General features: G+C 41.0%; 1 protein-coding gene across 5 annotated transcripts in view; it reads right to left on the bottom strand.

Moving 5' to 3' along the window:
- Window positions 1–21,289, bottom strand: part of ADAMTS9 (ADAM metallopeptidase with thrombospondin type 1 motif 9) — a 151,537-nt gene that overhangs the window by 96,020 nt on the left and 34,228 nt on the right. For 3 of the 5 annotated variants that reach the window (XM_072989362.2, XM_072989364.2, XM_072989365.2), the window contains 6 exons: window positions 18,892–18,999; window positions 12,900–13,045; window positions 4,397–4,578; window positions 3,249–3,385; window positions 744–861; window positions 391–486 (listed from right to left, as the gene is read on the bottom strand). In XM_072989362.2, coding sequence (XP_072845463.2) covers window positions 391–486; window positions 744–861; window positions 3,249–3,385; window positions 4,397–4,578; window positions 12,900–13,045; window positions 18,892–18,999 — 787 coding nt within the window. The remainder of the gene's footprint in view (window positions 1–390; window positions 487–743; window positions 862–3,248; window positions 3,386–4,396; window positions 4,579–12,899; window positions 13,046–18,891; window positions 19,000–21,289) is intronic. The other 2 variants (XM_078388842.1, XM_072989363.2) reach the window with 1 other exon arrangement.

The following is a 21,289-nucleotide window of genomic DNA, read 5'->3' on the forward strand; positions in this document are numbered from 1 at the left end:
GGAATGTAATCCTTCCCTCCCCAACTGTGATCTGACAAAGATCCACCTTACAGGACTATAAGACTAATTGCAATTTTTGGTAGACAAGTGAGGAGAGAATTCTCCTCCTCATGTGCTGTGGTTCCATTGATATTCACCCCCCCTCACCCACCAAATGGGATTAAATTCATAAAAAACACTTGATATGGCTAGTAACCATGCAATTAATGCAACATGAAAGGTTAATATGTTATTAGTGCTTTTAATATGGGAGCATTTTGATTCTGCATCGTACAAAGCAAACTGGTACCAGGTGACTTTTAGAGTCTTTTGCAATTATTTACAGTGATATAAATAATTGTCAATCGAGTAAGGTACATGGATTTGTATGGGGAAAAGCGCCATACTTACCAAGATAGTTATCATCTTCTGGTTTCCCTGAGTAACTATGCTGCCGTACATCAATATTTGTAGCACCAGCTGGTATGCGTATCACAGTGTTATAACCTGGAAAAATAAATTAGGAAGTGAAGTATGTCCCCCACTAGTATTATTTTTTGGATTTTTCTAATGATCACAGGGAACAAAAAATGAATACAGTAAATTCTAAGTTACAAAAATTAAATTAGTTAATCAACTTGCAAGAAACTCAGATATTCATTAGCTAAAGGGAATACTTGTTCACACTGCTTCTAAGAAAACTAGGTAAGGTTAACAGGTTTTCTACCCCAGTACTTTTCTCTAGTAAAATAGACAATTCTTACCATAGTGCACCGTATTGAAGGTCCCTGCAACAGTTTTGCATGATGAATTATCGCCACCACACACACCACATTTATCTCTTCTGGCTTTGGAATTGAGCACATGATCACATCCAGCTTGCTTTAAAGAAAGAGAAGTTCAGAACTAGATTGAACAAATATGAAAATAGGGTAGAAATTACAATGCTCCAAATGAAAAACGTACATATGCCACATCTGCCACTCCAGCAGCCTCATTCATTCTTTTATTCTCTCCAATATCCTCTCCTGAGCTATAATTGCAACCATCTTCCAACTGGAACTTGGAAGTGAAAAATGGGTGTCTTCCAAGCCTGCTTTGGAAGTACAAAGCTACTCAGCACCAGGCAAGACGGAGGAAGCTGCAAGAGCTGCAGACCAGCCTGTGACATGGTTATGCTGCATGGATGAAACCAAGGGCAGCATGAAAAAATGGACATATCCATGTCCATTTCAGTTAAGCTGTGCTAAAACTGACAGCCAAGTACACTGAGCTACAGATGCTCTCTGTATAACCATCTGCATTTAGGGTGACCATCTTCCACCTGAATAAGGCCACTATTAGAGGTCCTGTCCCTCCCTACTTCCATCTCAAAGTCTGGTGAATGGATTTTCTGAAAGACTCAACCTGCAGCAGATACCAGTGCTGAAGAAGATATGTGGCCTAAGACCAAAATCAGCTGCTGGACAACACAAAACTCTCAAATTTATTTATCCAGATTGTTTCTTATCCTGTAATTTAAGTGTATTTTCAGACATTTAAGAAATCCCTCATGTGATATATCTCTCTTACAGTTATTCATGGGACGTGGTGGCACTGTGGGCTAAACCGCAGAAGCCTGTGCTGCAGGATCAGAAGACCAGCAGTCATAAGATCGAATCCACGCAACGGAGTGAGCTCCCATCGCTTTGTCCCAGCTCCTCGCCAACCTAGCAGTTCAAAAGCATGCTAATGCGATTAGATAAATAGGTACCACCTTGGTGGGAAGGTAAAACGGCGTTCCCTAGTCACGCTGGCCACGTGGCAACAGAAATTGTCTTCGGACAAGCGCTGGCTCTATGGCTTGAAAACGGCATGAGCACCGCCCCCTAGAGTCAGACACGACTGGACTAAAAATGTCAAGGGGAACCTTTACCTTTTACAGTTATTCTATTGCCATAAGCTATCTCATGGGTCTTTTATACGGAAACATAAGCTGTATATGGACCATATACACATAGAGAAGTGCATTTTGAGACACTCTCTATGGCAAGAAAATATACGGATGGTCCAACTGATTTCTCAAAGGCCAGCACAAGAAACCAGCAGCGCAAAGTACACTGCAATGCTTGTTTCTTTTACTCCGTCTCTGCCACCTTCAGAGACATCTTGCAGGAAATAGAAAGCTGCCCTGTACCAAGACATCTGCCATTGCTCCATCTAGCTTAGTACTATCTACTAGCCCACCAGAATCCTAGACAGCAGTCTTTCCCAGTCCTATCTGAAGATGCTGGAGACTCAGCACAAGGCCTTTGGAGTGTAAAACATATTGAAAACATATTGGAGTGTAAAACATATTGAAAGATAGTTGCAGAAGAGGTTGCACCTATCTTTCATTAAAACTGCCAAAGGAGTTTTGTTTGGTCCAAATTGGAATTGGTTTGGGACTCTGAAATAGCCATGCTCTATGATAGTAGGTTCCTAACCTCTGTTAGTCCATATGTATTCGTGGACTAAAACTCCTAGAAGCCTTCACCACTAGCTGCACTGGGTAGGATTTCTGGGTTTTATAGTTCAAGAACATCAGGGAACACAAGGTTGGGTGCCAGTGCTCTATAACCTAAAACAGGAGCATGAAATGTGTAATTGAGGGGCCCAACGCCGAGGGAGGCCCAGAAGAAAAGAACGAGGAACCGGGCCTTCTTGGCAGTGGCCCCTCGCCTCTGGAACAACTTACCCATAGAGATCCACCTGGCTCCCTCTCTGGGTGTCTTTAGAAGTAAGTTTAAGACATGGCTATTTAGGCAGGCTTTCCCTCTTGCTGTATTTTAGTATCTACATTTTTACATCTTGGATTTTTAAATTATGTAATGAGTAGATTAGATGAGTAGTCTACTCGCCCAGAGTAGACTGTCTGTCTAGATGGGCAGGGTATAAATCTAATAAAATAAATAAATAAAACAAATAACCCTCAAATACTGCTGGACTACAACTCGGGCACCCTGGACAAGACTAATGGGAACTAGAATCTGGCAATATCTGGAGAGCCACAGGCTCCCCATCGCTTCCCTCTTTACATGACACTATGTGAGGAATAAGCTCCTCTTTTCATGACGTGGGATTTGAACAAAGCATGGGGGGAAAATTATGGCAAACAAGGGGCGATACAAAACAGATGCCAGAAAGGCAGCAACAATAGTGTTACCAGCTCACACCACAGAAGATGGAAAAAATGCAGAAACTAGCTTGAAGAGGGTTAAGCGGGTTACACAAAAGAAAGCAATATTTACCCGACAAAGTCCTTGTACACAGATGTCGTTTGTGTCGGGGCCACAAGGGGTGCCATCAATAACCCTGTCCCTGAGCTGATAATAGGCCGTGTTTCCCGCCACTCTGCAGAAGAGCTTGCACCTATCTTTCATTAAAACTGCCAAAGCAAAAGAAGCAGGTTATTTCATTGCTAGCCTTTCACTGCATATGGTATGTGAGAACTGCCCTATCATTTGAATCCATATCTAAGTTTGTATCCCTCTCCACACAGATATATACCCTAAGGAAGGAATTATTTGCACTTCCATGAATCCCTTTGCCTATTAGTGTAGGGGACTCCGAAAAGTTGCTATGAAAGAAGAGAGCAGGAGTTCTAGACCTATATCTGTGGCAGTAGAATGGGCAGTGGTGGGGGAGGTTTCTAGGAGAGTGACAGAAACAAAAGCAGTGTGGTAGAAGTGGGCAAGAAGGCAATGGAGACTGTTTGAGGATGGAGACTTTCAAGGCCGGAAAAGTCACTACAAGATGACTTAACTCTTTAGACCAGGGGTTTTAAACTCAATTTACCTGGGGGCCACTAGAGGCAGAGTCTGGGTGAGGCTGGGCCGCATCAGATTTTCCGCCAAGCAGAGCAAGAGCCCGAGGAAGCTGCCCAGGAGTTTCCTTAGCCGACAGACAGGTGGGCTGGCTGGCAGGCTGCAGTTCTGGATGGAGGGTGCAAGAGGTGCTGTCTTGGGAGAGAGCCGGCAAGGCTTTTTTTAAACTCTTGACAGCAGAGGATGTGTGGGCGCTTTGGGGGGACAGGCAAGGCGAGGGCCACAAACTATCATCTGGGGGGCTGCAAATGACCCCCGGGCCGCATGTTTGAGACCCCTGCTTTAGACGGTTCTTCTGCAATACTGCAGTTACCACCACATCCTGAAAATCTCCTGCCTGCACTGTTTGATGGATTTTTTTCCATAGCATGTTACTTTCTTTTTAAATCAACTGATGGAGCTTTTTCTTGTCAACCAATATGAATGTTGAGAAAGAAATTACCTCATGGCAGCTCTTTCATCTTAAAAGCAGTAGAGTCAGACCTGGGGTTGTCCTTAAGTCTGGGAGGAAGTAAAGCAAAAAGCTGATGACTGGAAAGTCAGTGAGAACTACCCTTGGCCAGGATACTTACTTCCACTATATTTAGGAACCCAGCGCACATTAGGAGGTAGACCGTTAATGTTAAAATGTTTCCCATCAAAGACAGCACACTGTTCGTCCCGGAAATCTTTCTTTTGCTTGGAACAAGGTTCAGTGTTGCATGATTTAAATTTCATTCTGCGGCCCACACAATATTTCCCGCCATTTTTTGGTCTAAAAAAATTGAAATGAGAAAATAGATACATTTACACATCAAAACATACGAGGGATGCCCCAGATCCATTCTGTCGGTTTTAGAAGCCATGACTCCTTCTGTTAGTATCTCATTTCATTCCAATATGCCCACCTCTGCCACAGCCTGAATTAGCTATCCCAAGCCACATTCAACCATAATGACAGCTTTCTCAAAAAGCCATAAAGCTCTTCCCAAATCACCCTTCCAGTATACCAGAACGTAGGTTGCTACTTGTTCTAAATCAAGAGCTAGTTCTTTCAGAAAAATGGAACAAATTGGAAAGGCTGGATGAAAACAAAAAATAGAACAGAACACAAAAGAGGATGCTAGAAATCCTGTTACATTAAGACCCAGTTCAGGTCTTATTGTTTTGGGTGGCTAATTATGCCAGCACAACATTATGAGTTATGCCAGCACGTCAGGATTTTATCCATGTTGTCTTTAATCTAACTTCTAATTTGGCCCTCTCATATTCTTGTAGCATGTCCCCCCTCCCCCCTTGTGTTTTCCATATTTTTGTGTTTTCATTTCTCAAAGTGATGTTTTAAAAACTTTTCTATACTTATTGATCTTTGCCTCAATAATTCTGCTAACTATGTAAGATGCCTTCTTATTAATTGTTCATAGTTTTAAATATCGTCTTTTAATGATGGTAACCACCATTGTGTATTCATTGTTTTCAATTTTAAATATTGTCTTTCATTGTTGGAAGCTGCCTTGGGTCCATTTCAAGGAGAAAGGTGGGGTAAAAATATTTCAGCCAACCAACCAACCAACCAATTTTTCCTAGATCATATATGTTCTTTATAAAAAACAACAACAACCCTGTAGAATATATTCAAAAGCTAACTCTATAACTGTATTCCCCCCTCCTTACTGTGAAAAATCAGAATGACACATTTGTTTTAAAAAAGATTTTGGCTACAATCTATTACCCATTCACTTCTATAACTGATTTTCAAGCAATGGTCCTCTTAAGAAGTTTTTTTTTCTTTAATGGCATGGGTTGTTTTTATTTTTAAAAAAATTTGAAACAAAAAATATAGGATATTGTAATCCACGTGAAGCTACTCCTAAAGGTTCTTATAAGCATTTATGAAGGCAGTACCATCTTTCCCTGTAGTTTCTGATGCCAGAGGCCGCACTCTGCAGATATGGAACTGTCACAAACAGCAGGATGTTGTGTGTTGCTGCCAAACTATCTTTCATCAGCTTCACACTTCTGTAAGAAAACTTCCTTTCAATCAGGATGTGTGGGTTACACTACCATCCCTAACAGATTTTTTCCCCACCTAGCTTTCAGCCACTGTAACAAATATTGCAAGACCATTACATTCTTCAAGGTTGAATAATGCCTTTCTAGAAACATGTAGAAACATATGCTTTTCCAGTGTTTTCTTAAGCTTAGGGCCTGGTCAACAATTTCTTTAAGTAGAACAGGGGCAATTTTGAGGAGGGAATGGGAGGGTGATCTTGTAAAGAACACAGAAACAGATACATCAGCCTCTATGTGGACAGGGTCTGCAGGAAGGGGCAGCATGACTACTCCTCTTGAATCCACCCCAGTATCATGTATCCTGCTCTCAATAAACATGTGTTGAATACAGAGAGTTACAAAGAGATGCAACATAGTATTCTGTTGAACACACATCGATTTTCTATCAGAGCTCCTAGATGTTTCAGGCAAACATAAATAGATACCTCTTAGAACACAATGGTGCCTGATGTGTGGACTATGGTTGAGGAAAGTATTTATATACTTATTATGCCTCCCTTCCTTTCTACTGTTTAGAAATCCTGCTGTGGTTCATGTTAATGCAAATTGGCAGCCTGTTGTTGTAAGTAATCTTCCTATGTCATTTTGTGGGAGCAGATCTCTGAAGAAGATCTTAACCCTTGGGTAGGTAAATGTGGGAGAAGATGGTCTTCCAGGGTAACTAATAGCGACTGGTGCTGACGTTACTGACATTTCGGCACCGGGTGAAAAACCTTCCTGTTCCAGAAGTTTTTTAATTGGAAGTTTTTAATTGAGGGTTTTAATTTTAATTGATAGAGTCATGGATCTAGATTGTTGTTGTAGATTGCTTTTGTTTTTGCTCTTGTTTTCATTTTTGCTTTTGTAGAGTAGATGTAACCGTATTGGCTTTTAGTGTGTCTGTTTTTTTAACTGAACTGTTTTAATTGATGTTGGAAGCCGCCCGGAGACTCTTGCAGAGGGCGGGCGGCATAAAAATCGAAATAAATAAACAAACAAACAAACAAATACATAAAGAAGCTAGACTTACTTGTGGAACTCAAAATACAGCCATGTCTCCCCTGTCCTGGCCCATTTGCACTGCTTGCTGGTATGCTTCTGGACCAAGTTCAAGGTGTCCGTGTTGAGCTACAAAGCCCTGAATGGTTTGGGACCTCACTACCTTGCAGAGCGTCTCTCCCTCAAACCTACCTCCCATCCTATCTGCACCTCCCAGTTTCTGATATTGCAGGTCACCATCCCAAGGGAGGTCTAGAAACCTACAACTCGGAACCGGACTTTCTCAATGATGACCATCTCATTATGGAATTTATTACCAATGGAAGTGTGTCTGACCCCCACCCTCCTAAGCATTCATTCAGAAGACAAATAAAAGCATGTTTTTTTCAGCCATGACTTTGACAACCTTCTTCCTTTTTAATTGCTTATTTATTTCATAGTCTGATTTTTTTACTGTTTAAAATAGATTCTGTAGTTATTGCTATCATGGGATTTGATTTGCATATTTGTGACATAAGGGGCTACAAGGGTAGGGTGTTTCATTTTCTATTTATTTCATTTTATGTACTCTTTTGATGTAAGCCATCCAGAGTAGTAGCCTGCCACTAGATGGGTGGGGTGTAAGTTTAATCAATCAGTCAATCAATGTTTGCATATGTGTAATCTGGTCAAGTGCTGGAAGCATTTAAACTAATTAAAAACCTTGACAGCATCTTAAAAAGCAGAGATATAACCTTGCCAACAAAAGTCCGAATAGTCAAAGCTATGGTTTTTTTCTGTAGTGATGTATGGAAGTGAGAGCTGGATCATAAAGAAAGCTGACCGCCGAAGAATTGATGCCTTTGAATTGTGGTGCTGGAGGAGGCTCTTGAGGGTCCACTGGACTGCAAGGAGAACAAACCTATCAATTCTGAAGGAAATCAACCCTGATTGCTCACTGGAAGGACAGATCCTGAAGCTGAGGCTCCAATACTTTGGCCATCTCATGAGAAGAGAAGACTCCCTGGAAAAGACCCTGATGTTGGGAAAGTGTGAGGGCAAGAGGAGAAGGGGACAACAGAGGATGAGATGGTTGGACAGGGTCATCGAAGCAACCAACATGAATGTGACACAACTACGGGAGGCAGTGGAAGATAGGAAGGCCTGGCATGCTCTGGTCCATGGGGTCACGAAGAGTCGGACATGACTAAACGACAACAACAATGACGAATTAAAAGCTTCCTCTCCTCTACCAAATTGCTGGATTGCTGACAGTGGCTAGTATTTTTACTGTTAAAGCCGTCCTACACACCCCAAGGCTCCCAAAGGCTTGCCAGGACAAAGAGGAGTCCTAGGGAGCGCTGGAACCTCAGAGTAGCTCTTAATTACATTAACTTAATTCTTTTGGGTGGCTGGTTATGCCAGCACAACGTTATGGGTTATGCCAGCACGTTATGCATCAGAATTTTACCCATGTCGTCGTTAATCTAACTTCTAATTTGGCCCTCTCATATTCTTGTAGCATGTTCCCCCTCCCCTTGCTGACATTTGCTTAGTCTCAAACCTTTCTTTCAACAAGCGGATATCCTTCATTTTAGGAACTGTCTCTGGCTGTGAGCATCCTGCCATCCTCAATTAACACCCATGTACCACTGACTTCAAAGGGCTGGCACAAAATCTGGCAGATAGTTGCAAAGCACAGACAGTCTGCTTACAGCTACTTCCTTGGCAAACAGTCCTCTGTCAGAAGCAGCAGGGAGGAGGAGCCACTCCTCACATCACGTATTCTTTTTGGCCTCCAATCTATTTCTTTAGTTGCTTTTACAACATTACATTGCAGAGCTATGTTTCCTGTCTCCTCCACCCACTGTAAAATGAGGTCTTCCTCTCTTCAGGGCTGTACAATATAGAAAAATTATCTATAGGGATGTCTTGGCTCAGAAACGCAGAACGCAAACAGATATCGACAAAATGAATCATGAAAGAGAGCTGTAAAAATAAACTGAATTGATCTGGAACAGGTCCTTAAATCAACTTATATAGGCACATTCTTTCTGAAGGCGCGGAACAATGTAAGAAAATACTCTTGAAATAAGACGGGGAGGAATTACATTTTAAAGACGTCTAAAATTAGGACTTAGACTTCCTTTTCATAGACTTTGTACCAAAATAAAATATGAAATTGTGAGGAATTTCACAAACTGTATGAAAGTATTTGAATTTAGTTTGCCATTGTCTTTGGAGGGTTTTTTCCTTTTTTCTTGTCATTTTTATGATTTGGGTGTTTTCTTTGGTGGGTGGGTAGCTGGGTCATTCGTGCGTTTATTTATTGTTAGCTGCCACGACCAGTGGCTTGCCACTAGTTGGGTGGAATATAATTGTAATAAATAAATAAGGCTTAGTAAGATTTTCTGAATCTAAATCAGTAGATTTAATTCCAGTGTATGGCTTCTTAATATGACAGTCACTTTACATTGATTTTACCATGTCAGCCTATGTTACAGATAAGTATGTGTGTGTTTGGGTGTATGTGTATGTGTATAAATATAAATATATGTCTCAGTTTAACTGTTGGTCCCAGGTATCAATGGGAAACTTTTCCTTGTTTCAGTGAGCCTATGCTAGTAGGGCCAAGCAATGGAATATTGATGGATGGATAGATGGATGGATAAACTGATAGAAAAAATATAATTTTCCCTCACGTGACAAGAAGGAAACATGCTAAAAACAAATGTTTGGCTAACACAGTAGAGGTACTTCCAAGTAACATATACACCACAGTGAAGAGAACCAGGGTGTGAGAAGACAAATTATATGCTAACAACACTCCCCAGTTACATCATATACAGTATCTTGCCTAGTGGTTAAAACAATAGCGACAGCTTAGGAGGTTTGAAATATTTTCTACTCTCTCCAGACCCTACACAGTTCCTGTTTATCTCCTAGCAAGCTATGTTCACTATAATCTTCAAATGACATCAACCGGATAACTCTGGAGACGTTATTTGAGCTTTAATACCTTGTCGTACATGTCTGGAAAACTGCTTTTGTCTCTGTTGCAGAAATTGCAATTCTTACTGACCTCATCATCCCCAGGGCCTATTAGGTCAGTGTCAATTTTTGCTCTCTAGGCAGCTCAGAAAGGAAGCCTGTTGTTGATTGATTCCCTTGTATAACTGTCCTGTTTCCCTAAATGAATACAATGTTCCCAAATTGCTTTTAATAGCCTATTTCTTAAATTTTCAAAAGAAATATAGAACAAACCATGGCAAGAATATAAACAACTGAGCAAATAGTTGTTGTGGGTTTTTCAGGCTCTTTGGCCGTGTTCTGAAGGTTGTTCTTCCTAACATTTCGCAAGTCTCTATGGCCAGCATCTTCAGAGGACAGCACTCTGTGCTCTGGTGCAGTTGGCTAGGGAGTGGAGTTATTATGGCTGTGAGATGGGTTTTTGTCTTTTTCTGTAGATGGGTGATTAGTGTGTCTTGTTGTGGGTGTATTGTTGTGATAAGAAGGAGAGATTATCTGTCACTGTGATTGTTGGGTGTCATTAGCTGGTCTTTTGTGTGTAGTGATCCCTGGTCCTTGTGGTTGGGTAGAGTTCGTTGACCTTTTTTCACACTGTATTTTTGAGAGCTGGGAGCCAAGTTTTGTTGAGTTTCAAACTTTCCTCTTTTTTGTTGAAGTTCTGCTGGTGCTTGTGGATTTCAATGGCTTCCCTGATGACTGCTTGTATTGCCCAGTATTTCGGTATTTTGAAATAGAATTTCATGTGCAGTTTGTTTTAGGGCATGTTCAGCTACTGCAGATTTTTCTGGTTGTTTTAATCTCCAGTGTCTCTCATGTTCTTTGATTCTGGTGTGGATGCCTCGTTTTGTGGTTCCAATATATACCTGGCCACAACTGCAAGGTATTCGGTATACTCCTGCAGTGGTGAGGGGGTCCCTTCTGTCCTTTGCTGACCGTAACATTTGTTGTATTTTTGTGGTGGGCTTCAAACAACCATTAGATCTCGGCCGTGAAAGCCTTTGCAAGTACAACTGAGCAAATAGTTTTGTGTGACCAAGAAAGTTTCCAAATGACTGAGACAACTGTCTTCCCACATGACAGGCTTCTTTTGACAATTCATGATATGAGGGCCTACTTCACTCTCTTCCAGCCAGCAATTGAAGAGTCCTCACTGAGATTCTCAAGCATGCACCAAGTCAAAAGGTGAACATGCTCCCAAGTATTGCAGCAGCAACTCCCAGCTGGAACTGAGTGAAGGTAATGCGTTTTGTAATACAAATTAAAAGGATTTCAGCCAGTATGGATTACTGTGCTGATTTCTGCAGCAGGCAAAGAAAAGTTGCTGAACCCATTCTTCCCTCACTGCACTCCTAAAGGTTCATGGACTTCAAGGTTGAATGTTGGCAGTCAGCCTTCCTAGAAGCTCAGTTTCAGAATGCACAGACTCAGCTTATACAGTGGGACCTCGACTTACGAAGGTCCCTATCTACAAACATTTCGACTTATGAACGGCTCCGTTTGCAAAAATTGGCATCAACTTGCAAACAGAGCCTCGACCTGCGAATGAAAAAAGGCAGGGGATTTGGGAAAGGGAAGGGGATTTGGGAAAGGGTGGGAAATTTGAATTTCCCACCCTTTCCCCCTGCCTTTTTGCCTTCGGAGGTCTCCAAGGGCTTCCTCTGATGTCAGGGGGAAAGCCCTTTGAGACCTCCAGAGGCAAAAAGGCAGGGGGAAAGGGCAGGAAATTTGAATTTCCAGTCCTCCCCCCCTGCCTTTTTGCCTTTCTTCTTCCCTCGGAATGCATTGGTCAGTTTTCAATGCATTCCTATGGGAAATGGTGCTTCGACTTAAGAATGTTTTGACTTAAGAACGCAGTCCCAATACGGATTAAGTTCTTAAGCTGACATGGCACTGTAACTTGAATTCATAGTAGTTCTGATACATTCTTAGAAAGCCTTTTTGCAAAGGCAGAGCTTTGAAAGCTACTTTTAGAAAGTTGCAATTTAACGTTATAGTTCTAAGTTCCATAGCAGCAGACTAACTACTTTCTAGTACAGCTACAGTTCTGAAATGGACTCTTTATCTTTACATTTCTCAAAAGCAGCTAAATTGGAAAAATATCTGACTGATAAAAGCTGCAGGCCAGTAGAACAAAATACTCTTCTGCCATCTACCTCCTTGTCCGAACAGAGAATGGGACTTAGTATGAGGCAGCACTTGAACTATTTAGAGGGGCAGTAACACCTTAACTATAAAAAATAACTACAGTAAAGTTATAGTCACACTGCTAAAGGTGTAACTTGTAACTTGTTAAGTAATGATCATGTAATGCGACTTTACTTTTATGAATGGAAAAATGAATTACAAGTAATTAGTTATTTGCAACTAGTTTCTTAGCATAGTAAATCAAACTAGAGAAGGACTGTTGAATCAATGGTGATTGAGTGAATCAACACTTTTGAGTTGGTTGTTGTGGGTTTTTCGGGCTCTTTGGCCATGTTCTGAAGGTTGTTCTTCCTTTTGAGTTGATTCACAAAGTTCAATTGATTCAAATGCGCCTACTCTAATTGTGATTTACAATGCTCATTCACCAAATTCCATGGATTCAATAAGGCTGCTCTAGCATGATTTAATACACAAAACAACAGGATTTTGGCCAATGTAAACAAGCAGAATACTTGTGCACACAACTTCTACTTGCTTCATTTCTCACTTTGTGTAAGAGGATAAATTAACCAGGAGGGCACACCATCATGTGTGGCTGATCATTGCTAAGTATACCCAAACAAGCCAGGATTCGTAAGTGAACAACAAAATTTGATGTAAAGCTAGTTTTCAATTCTGGATTGTTTGGGCACAATTAACCACAATTCTGGCTTCAGGCATCATAGAAAGCTTTCCACTTCCTAATTTGTTCACTGTTCATGTGAAACAATGACACAACATGATCTGCGCACTGACAGACTACTTATGTACATCTCAGTTCATTAAGCCATTACATCTGTCTTAGAAACATCAAGGAAGGGCAGCCACTGTATTCAGCACACCTGCACTTACTCAGGCCTGTTGCATTCTCGAACAGCATTTTTAATGCCTCCTCCACATGTTCGTGAGCAAGCTCCAAAAGGACTCCATGTGCCCCATGTTCCATCTGTCACAGGTAATTCTCGCTCTCTGGGCACACAGTGGCCATACTTGCAGTGCTAAACTCCAAAAAGAAGGGCAGAGATTTGTAATTAGAAAAGGTTGTATAATGTTCATTCGTGCAGTGATTTGGATTCTAACATTTTTTGATGATGCTGATTGTTTTTTAAAAAATTATGGGTTAACATCCTTTGCAAAAAATTTGTCTTAGCTTGCATCACTAAAGGCTAGGTGGAAAGTATGGCCTTGTTTTGGGCAGCTACATATAAGTATTAATTAACCACTGTACTTTCATTATACTGTTTTAATGATTGTATTTGTTTTATTTCTGGGATACCACCTCTCTCCGATAAACATAATTATTAATTGTTTTTCTTGTTAAAAAGCAGTCTCTCCTCTACTCTACAACTTCTTAAATGCAATGAAAAAGGCAAATGAAGATAAATATACAAGTGAAAAAGGTCTTTCCCAACCACTTGCAACGAGTAATCCAGATCAAATAAGCAATATTATATGAGTGATAAAGAGAAATGAGATTACTCTGATAGTTTAAATAGAACAAATGTTCTCTCACTTTGCAAGATTAATTTTTTAAGTATCCCGGAGTGCAGTTTAATAAGCAAGATTGACGGCTCTTGTTTCAGAATTTGAAAGATACAGAGGCTTCTAATACCTTCCCAGCACTAGAGTTTTCAATGTCAATATTAATCAAGATGCTGCTCTAGTGCACCAAACAGTTGCATGGCAAAGAATGAGTGTTAACAAAATTATACATGCATTAGATTTTATAAGGTGTAACGAATCTGCATGCTCTATTTACACAACCAATTTCTCCCTTCGCCGCAGTTCAGAATAACTGTTTAATGGGGAAAAAGCTCAGCTTTTACATATCATCTAAAGCCTCTCTGAAAAGAAGATTATGGCAGACATGCTGTTGGACAGACTCTATGAGAAGGAAGCTTAGCAGCGCCCCCGCCCCCCCCAAAAAGGCAGAATGGTAATTTATTGCCTCCAGACCTGATACAATTTGTACAATGACCCAGTTCTTCATGCTTGGGAGACAGCATGAAGGACCAGGTACCTTAGAGACACTCTCCATGCATCTGCAATGCACAAACAGCACACACCACTTCAAAGAAGCAATGGTAAAGATGTTAAAGAGAAACCCAGATGTCAAAAGCTGTGAAGAATGAAGCAGAAGTGAAAAGAAAATGCAGAACATACCATGCCACTCTCATATCAGTGCTTTGCTACTGTTTTGGTTACCCATCTATTTCCCCTTCAGATGCCTTCATCAGATGAAGTGCTAACTGAGATGAGCACTTCTTCAGTGATGGCATTCCATCTTTCCGAATGCCCTCCCAAAGAGGCTCTGCTTTTGCCTCTTTTACAGTATTTTCAGTCCCAGTTCAAGGCTTCTTAATTCTAAGATTTGTTTTAGTACTTTCAGATATTTCCATTGTCCTTTTTTTTTTCTGAGGGATCTACTTCAAGTTCCTTATGTGCTGTCTGCTCAGGTTTTACAGCTTGGTGCTGGCTTCTATTTAGGATTGTTCTTGGGACATACACTTTAATGATAAAGACAAATGTTGAAACAATCAAATAATTTTGGAATCTTGATAGCATTGTTTGGGCGTTTGACCAAAAATTGAAGGGATAAAATTCAGAACGAGAATGACTCCCTCCACCAAAATATCTTACACTTCAACATTTAATGTTTAAAGCAGGCCACAGAATTCCATGGTAACCCTTGGATGTTTGATCAAAGCAAAAAAGAACATTCATGGTGATGAAATCAGGCAATTTAATTGACTTAAATTATTTTTAAAACACCAGACACTTGAGGAGAGTCTCCTTCTTTCTAGGATTACATAGAACAGTAATCTGAGAGAGGGGAAAGACTGGTCTGGTTCATATCTAATGGGGAAACCACTACAATCTTTCCCTGTATGTGAATAACTCTATATCAGTTTCAAGATTATTTGAGAAGATCGGAAGCACCTGCTTTTACTTATATCCAAATTACAGCTCTTTCTTTAAACTATGGTTAGCAAGAATGAGCCAAGATAAACAGATATTTACAGATTCTGATTCGTTCCGATACCATCGTTTATCATAATTCTGATACCATGCTTCCTACATTCAGACATCACAGGGAACTGTAGTTTGTTTAAAAAGTGGAAACAGATGCCTCTAACTATGTTCTCTGGCAAAAAAGAAAGAAAGAGGGGAGGGGGAACTACATCATATTGATGTCTGTGCAGGATTATTCACATGGGCCTAGACAATGGGGGTCCCAGATGTTGTTTGAACTGCAATTCCTGTTAGTTCTTGCCAGCACAGCTAATGATGACAGATCATGGGAGCTGCAGTTCAACATCTGGGTGTCATTTGCCCACCTCAGCTTAATGCTTAGTGTCTGAACTGGAACATGAATTTGTCATGGTTGGTTACATGTTGACAAGTTTCTTCTACATGTAGGTTTGAAGAGCTCAGACTTCCTAGACCAGTGCTTCTCAAATTTGGGTGCCCAGATGGTCTTGGTCTACAACTCCCAGAAATCCTGGCCAGCATAGCTAGTAGTGAAGGCTTCTGGGAGTTTTGATCCAAGAACACCTGGAGACCCAAGCTTGCGAACCAGTGCCCTGAACAATGAAGGGCATGCAAACTGTTGAGGCGAGCAGAGAGACAATTCCCGGAGCCATTGTGTCGCTCCCATGTACTTACTGATCCTAAGCAAGAAGCCCAAATTCTGACAGCTTCCAAGGGAAGTGGCCTGTCTGATTTTCTGATTACAGGTTAGCTGTCATTATGTGTCAGTAGAAAAAACACAATAGCAGAGCAGACATGCTGAAAGCACTTTTGAATATAGGCTGTAGATATCACAAAGAGTCCTGGGCAATCTAAAAAGAAGGATTTTATGTTTAGAGTGAATTTGAATCTCTAATGCCACCCACTTAGGTGAATTAGGCACAATCTGTTCTTAAAAGATATTGAGTGGCCACGTCTTCTCCCAGTGAAGGGGAAGTTCTGCAACTTTAAAAATATCAGGATCAATCCCTATAATAAACTCCTGCAGTGGAATATATGCTCTGCAGCTGTCATATAGACAGACACGGCTTCAGTACAGGCAATGCTCTCCCAAAGGAACAACAGCTGCAGTGTGCAACAAAAATATTGAAATAGCAATCATGGTTACCAGAGAAGAGATTAGAGATGGAAGTACTCATATATGATTATGAATATCCCCGTACAGCTGGATTTAACAAGGGTCCGCCCCACCCAGGGCCAGACCATACACTCACGCATCCTGTGGCAGTACTGCTCATCCTTCCAATTGTACATGGAGTGCCGCTTTCTTCCAGCTCTGCTGGCCACTCCAGGCAGGGAGAGGAAGGACGGGTTTCCCTGCATGGATTCTGAGTGGCCAGTGGAATAAGAGAGCAGGGCTCTGGGCACGACTGGAAGGATGAATAGGGGTGCCATCACCGTGGGATACATGAGTGGACAGTCTGGCCCAGGGGGCTCGACCCTCGTTAAGTCCAGCTGTGTGGGGACATTCATATTCATATACGAATACCCCCATCTCTAGAAGATATCGTTTTGCTTGCAAGTTTGCAGACCTTGAACAAGAAAATATGTTTTACATAAATTAGAACCAACAGTTAGAGGCGGAAGATTCATCTGAACAATCCACCGACAATTGTCAACAATCACTGCATCACACAGCTGAGCTCTTTGTCCTCATGGTATGAAGTCAAACACAGTCGCACATGTGGAGCTTGGAACTTATAAGGACCTTGTTTATCAATCAGTAATAGGCCAACACAAAATAAAAGTAACTGAACATGACCAACATTTTTGCCCTCGAAAGCCAGGGTTTAATCTAATTGTTACTCCTGCCTAAAGTAGACCCACTGAATCTTGTAATGACTTGGGAAATGGCATTCTGTGGGTCTGCTCTTGATAGGAGCAACAGTTGGATTTAGCCATTTGTCTGACACTGAATTTTATGATATACAACTCTATGCTATCACTGAACATTCATTGAACACCAACATGAGCACATCTGAGTTAGGAAAAAGGATTAGAGTATATAATGTTTTATTTGTCTATAATGCTTCTTTTTGTCAAGTTTTCTTGGGGCTTTTAGGTGTTCAAAAGTGCTGCTGTTACTTCCTATTTACAGTGACCTTTTGAGTTAATGACATCCAAAAGATCCTTCAAACTAAACACTTTGGAATCTACAAATATGTTACCTCCACAAGGACTCTTGGCTGCTCTGTATGCCATAGGCTTTAAAACAGGAAAACCTGAAGCAAAGTCTTAGTCTCTCAGCACAGTTTGCCTGCAAGCTATGGAAGACATTTAAAAAGACATTCTCCAACCTGGGGAATTCAGTTCCAGTATTTAGATTTGTATTGTGCAACCCATCCGATTGTATGGAAGAAACTGAATGATAATCATGAGCACTTGAAGCTTAGGGACTGGAAATCTATCTGTATCTATTCCATATCACTTTTGCATTTTTTAATTTTAAAAACCCCTTTCAAAATACAGTGGACCCTCTACTTAAGGAATTAATCCGTATTGGAATGGTGGCTGCAAGTCGAAAAGTCTGTAAGTCGAATCTCCATTGACCTACAATGCACTGAAAACCGATTAATCCCATAACCAGTGGTTTTTATTCTATTTTTATTCCATTTTGGTTTTTTTTCTGGTCTGTAAGTCGATTCTCTGGCTGCAAGTCGAATCTAAATTTTGCAGCCAGAGAAGTCTGTAAGTCGAGCCGTCTGTAAGTCGAGCCGTCTGTAAGTCGAGGGTCCACTGTATATGTCTAAGTAAAGGTAGATGGGCAAAGAAGCAGGATCAGGCTGTAGGTATCACAACAATCAGATGGATTACACAATACAAACCTAAATACTGGAACTGAATTCCCTGGGTGCACAAACCCCATTTCCCTGGCTACACCTCTGGTCTGCAAAAAAATTAAATGAGTTTAAATCAGTGGTCCCCAACCGTTTTTGAGTCACAACCCCTTTTATAAAAGCCAAGTAAACTACGATTCCACACCCCCCCCCCCGTTTGCATAAAAAGGCATTTTTGATGGGGTAAAGCCCTCCCTTTCAGAAAGCTGGGGTTCTCTCTCCCCCAAAGGGCCTGTTTCTCACACACATTCATACACACTAACTGTTAATATCCTGCTCCAAATTGTCAAGGAAGAAATTATTTAAGAAGGGCTATACCACATATAAGGCAAGACACAAACCTGTCCCCCCAGAAAACACTTTGTGACCCTTTGGGAAACAATGATTTAGATTAAAATAAATATAAGGTGGTTTGAGTTTACTTTGTCTTGCTGGGCCCATCTCTGCCATCATTCAGGGGCCAATGCATTTATCTGTGAAAACCTCCAGGAAACAGGCGAGTGCTTTGTTTTCATGAAGGCTTTCACGGTGCTGTCCTCTGAAGATGCCCATGGCCACAGAAACTGGTGAAACGTTAGGAAGAACAACCTTCAGAACATGGCCAAAGAGCCCGAAAAACCCACAACAACCAAGTGCTTTGTTTATTTGCTGATACTTTTATTGCATTTTATTAACTATAATAAGCTCAACAATGTTCCACATGCTCTACTGTATTTTGTTGCAAGCTGTTATCCATCTTGGGCTTTTTCTCAGTAAAGGACGAATGTAAACAAGCAATCGGATGGCTTTTAGAACGGGCAGGTAGGCGAGATGTAGTATGTGAACTGTGACGCCACAATTTTTCAAACCTCTTCCTACAAAAATTCATTGAGTGACTGACTCTCTATTCCCTGGACTGAGACCACTGTAACAATGGCTCATCTGTCTGCGTGGTGGTGGGTGGGATGCAAGAAACAACAGAAGTGCCAACAACAAACCTTTCCTGGGCCACATTCCGTCCCATCCGCCCACGGCGTGTGCTGCGTGCGACATCCTTTATGGGCTCCATCAGCATTGATGCACCAGAGTCTTCTGCACTGCTTCTGCTTAAGTGATTTCAAATGGTCTCAGTATTACTGAACAGCCATTCTAACATATGCTACAGGCTGCACATATATTTTAGGTTATTTCCCTGGTGTTATTACCATCACTGAGAAAGGAAGTGTAAACAATGGAAAGCAATAAAATAGAGGAAGGGGTTTTGTCTAAAGCTGCAGATGTAAAAGCAGTCTGCCTAAATGCCTTATCCAGGAGTTGCAGATGGGTTAGTGGCTCAGTCTTAGCCCATACAAAATGCCTGGAAGTCATATTATGAAAACTAGTTGAACATCTCCCATCGAAATATGCTGAACTAAAAATGAGGAGTCCTGGACAACAAGGATACTGTGAACTAAATTCAGTGTTAGGCTCAAACAGACTGAGTAAAATGAAGGAGACTTGTTAGCCACCACTCACGTAAGCCCAGTTGACTTCAATGGATCTGCTCTGATTGGGGCCAATTTTGACTGTCCGAAACATGGCCACATCATTGATATAAGATGCTTCCCTCATTTTCTAGCAAGGTTCTCTCTGTATGTTCCCTTTTTCTAAGGCCATTTCCTCTATTTCAGGCAATCATTACTACTGTAAAAGCACCTAGGTTTTTGAGATCATTAAGAAAAGCTTGAGAAGGCTACAGTCCTATTACATAAAGGTTCAGAAACAAGAAAATAATATAATGGCCTCAAAACTGAATCCTTCTAAACTCTGTAATATCATTTCCAACAAAGAATTTCTTATTGCAAGCAGAAAAAAAACATATCATTAACATCAATTTTCAGTGTGATTGGCTTTGAGATGGAAAATGTTCATTTTTTTTTGTACCTCAGCTCACAGAATACCTCGCTCAGCATGGTTAGTAGATATCCTGGGAGTTCTACTTCAAAAAACAACACTGTCCAACTTTAGTCTATGTTCCATTCCACCTTTTTTATTGTTTAGCTACACAGATAAGCCATGGCTCTCTAGAATCACATTGATTTCCCTCTAATGGTCCTTGGTTTAGAATGATTATATACAGTACAACTGTGGTCCTATAAATAACATAAAAGACCTCTATTGAGTGACAAATTAGGCTGCAGTTCTATACGTACTTATTTGGGAGGTGGAGGAGTAGTCTCCCTGAATTTAGCAGGGCTTATTTCTGCATTGACATCTGTACAGCTATGTTGTTAAGTTATATAAACAGTTAATCTGTAACGTTAGCCCTTTCAGTTGCTTCCATCTCTCTGATGTATTTTTTATAGTTAATCAGAGACTAATGTAAAATGAAAACATCTTGCTAAATGAGGGGTTGGTCAATTAGAAGTTGAGTAATCTGTCAGCAGTGCTAAAAGCACAACTTTTTGTAAAAAGTAAATAAATAACACCATATGGATACAATCCCCCAAAGCATTATGGTTCTAAGCCTCTAGAACTATTCACCTACACCCCACAGCCTGACAAATGGTGTATGAGAGACAGACTGCCAATGGCAGTTTAGCACATGATATGTTGATAAAAACAATTCTACAACTGAAGATAATTATGTTACATTTATTTATTTATTTACCCCACCTTTTTTCCTTAAAGAGGACTCAAGGCAGCTTACATCATTAAAAAGACAATAATTTAAAGCTAAACACAAAATGTATACAAATATTTAAAAAGAATTGAACAAGTTATTATATTAAAATGGTTAAAAAGATCAATATTACATTTAAAACAACAGAGCAGAACAACCCATTAAAAACCTTTCTCAGGCCATCGGTCATTAAGGAAAAGCCTACCTAAAGAGAAAGGTCTTTTACTGCTGCTTGTGGAAGGACAACAATGATGGAGCCACCCTAGCTTCCTGTGGGATAGAGTACCAGAGTCTGGGAGCAGCAACAGAGAAGGCCTGCTCCCGTGTCCCCCACCAAATGGACCTGTGAAGGTGGAGAGACTGAAAAAGGGCCTCCCTGATGGTCTTATGCCTGGGCAGGATCGTAGAAGAAGACACATTCTTTTAGCTAGCTTGGACTAGAGATGGGATATTCGTATTTGTATCCCTGGGGATGCAAATACGAATATTTGTACCACAGGGGCTTGGAAAGTCCCTCCTGCCAGAACTGGGAGTTCCAATTACCGGTTGCTGCTCAGAGGGTGCATCCAATATCATTCCTGTTGCACCAATTGCACAACGGGAAGTAGCCTGGTCCCACACAACTGACCACTCTGGTGAGGAGGCGGGATGATAAGTCTCCCTGCTCAGCTGGTGAGTGGTCAGCTGCGTAGGCAGGCTGGGCTACCTGCACAACTGGCACAACAGGAATGATG

The sequence above is a fragment of the Pogona vitticeps genome, chromosome 2, assembly GCF_051106095.1.
Source record: "Pogona vitticeps strain Pit_001003342236 chromosome 2, PviZW2.1, whole genome shotgun sequence".
NCBI classification, from domain to species: domain Eukaryota; kingdom Metazoa; phylum Chordata; class Lepidosauria; order Squamata; family Agamidae; genus Pogona; species Pogona vitticeps.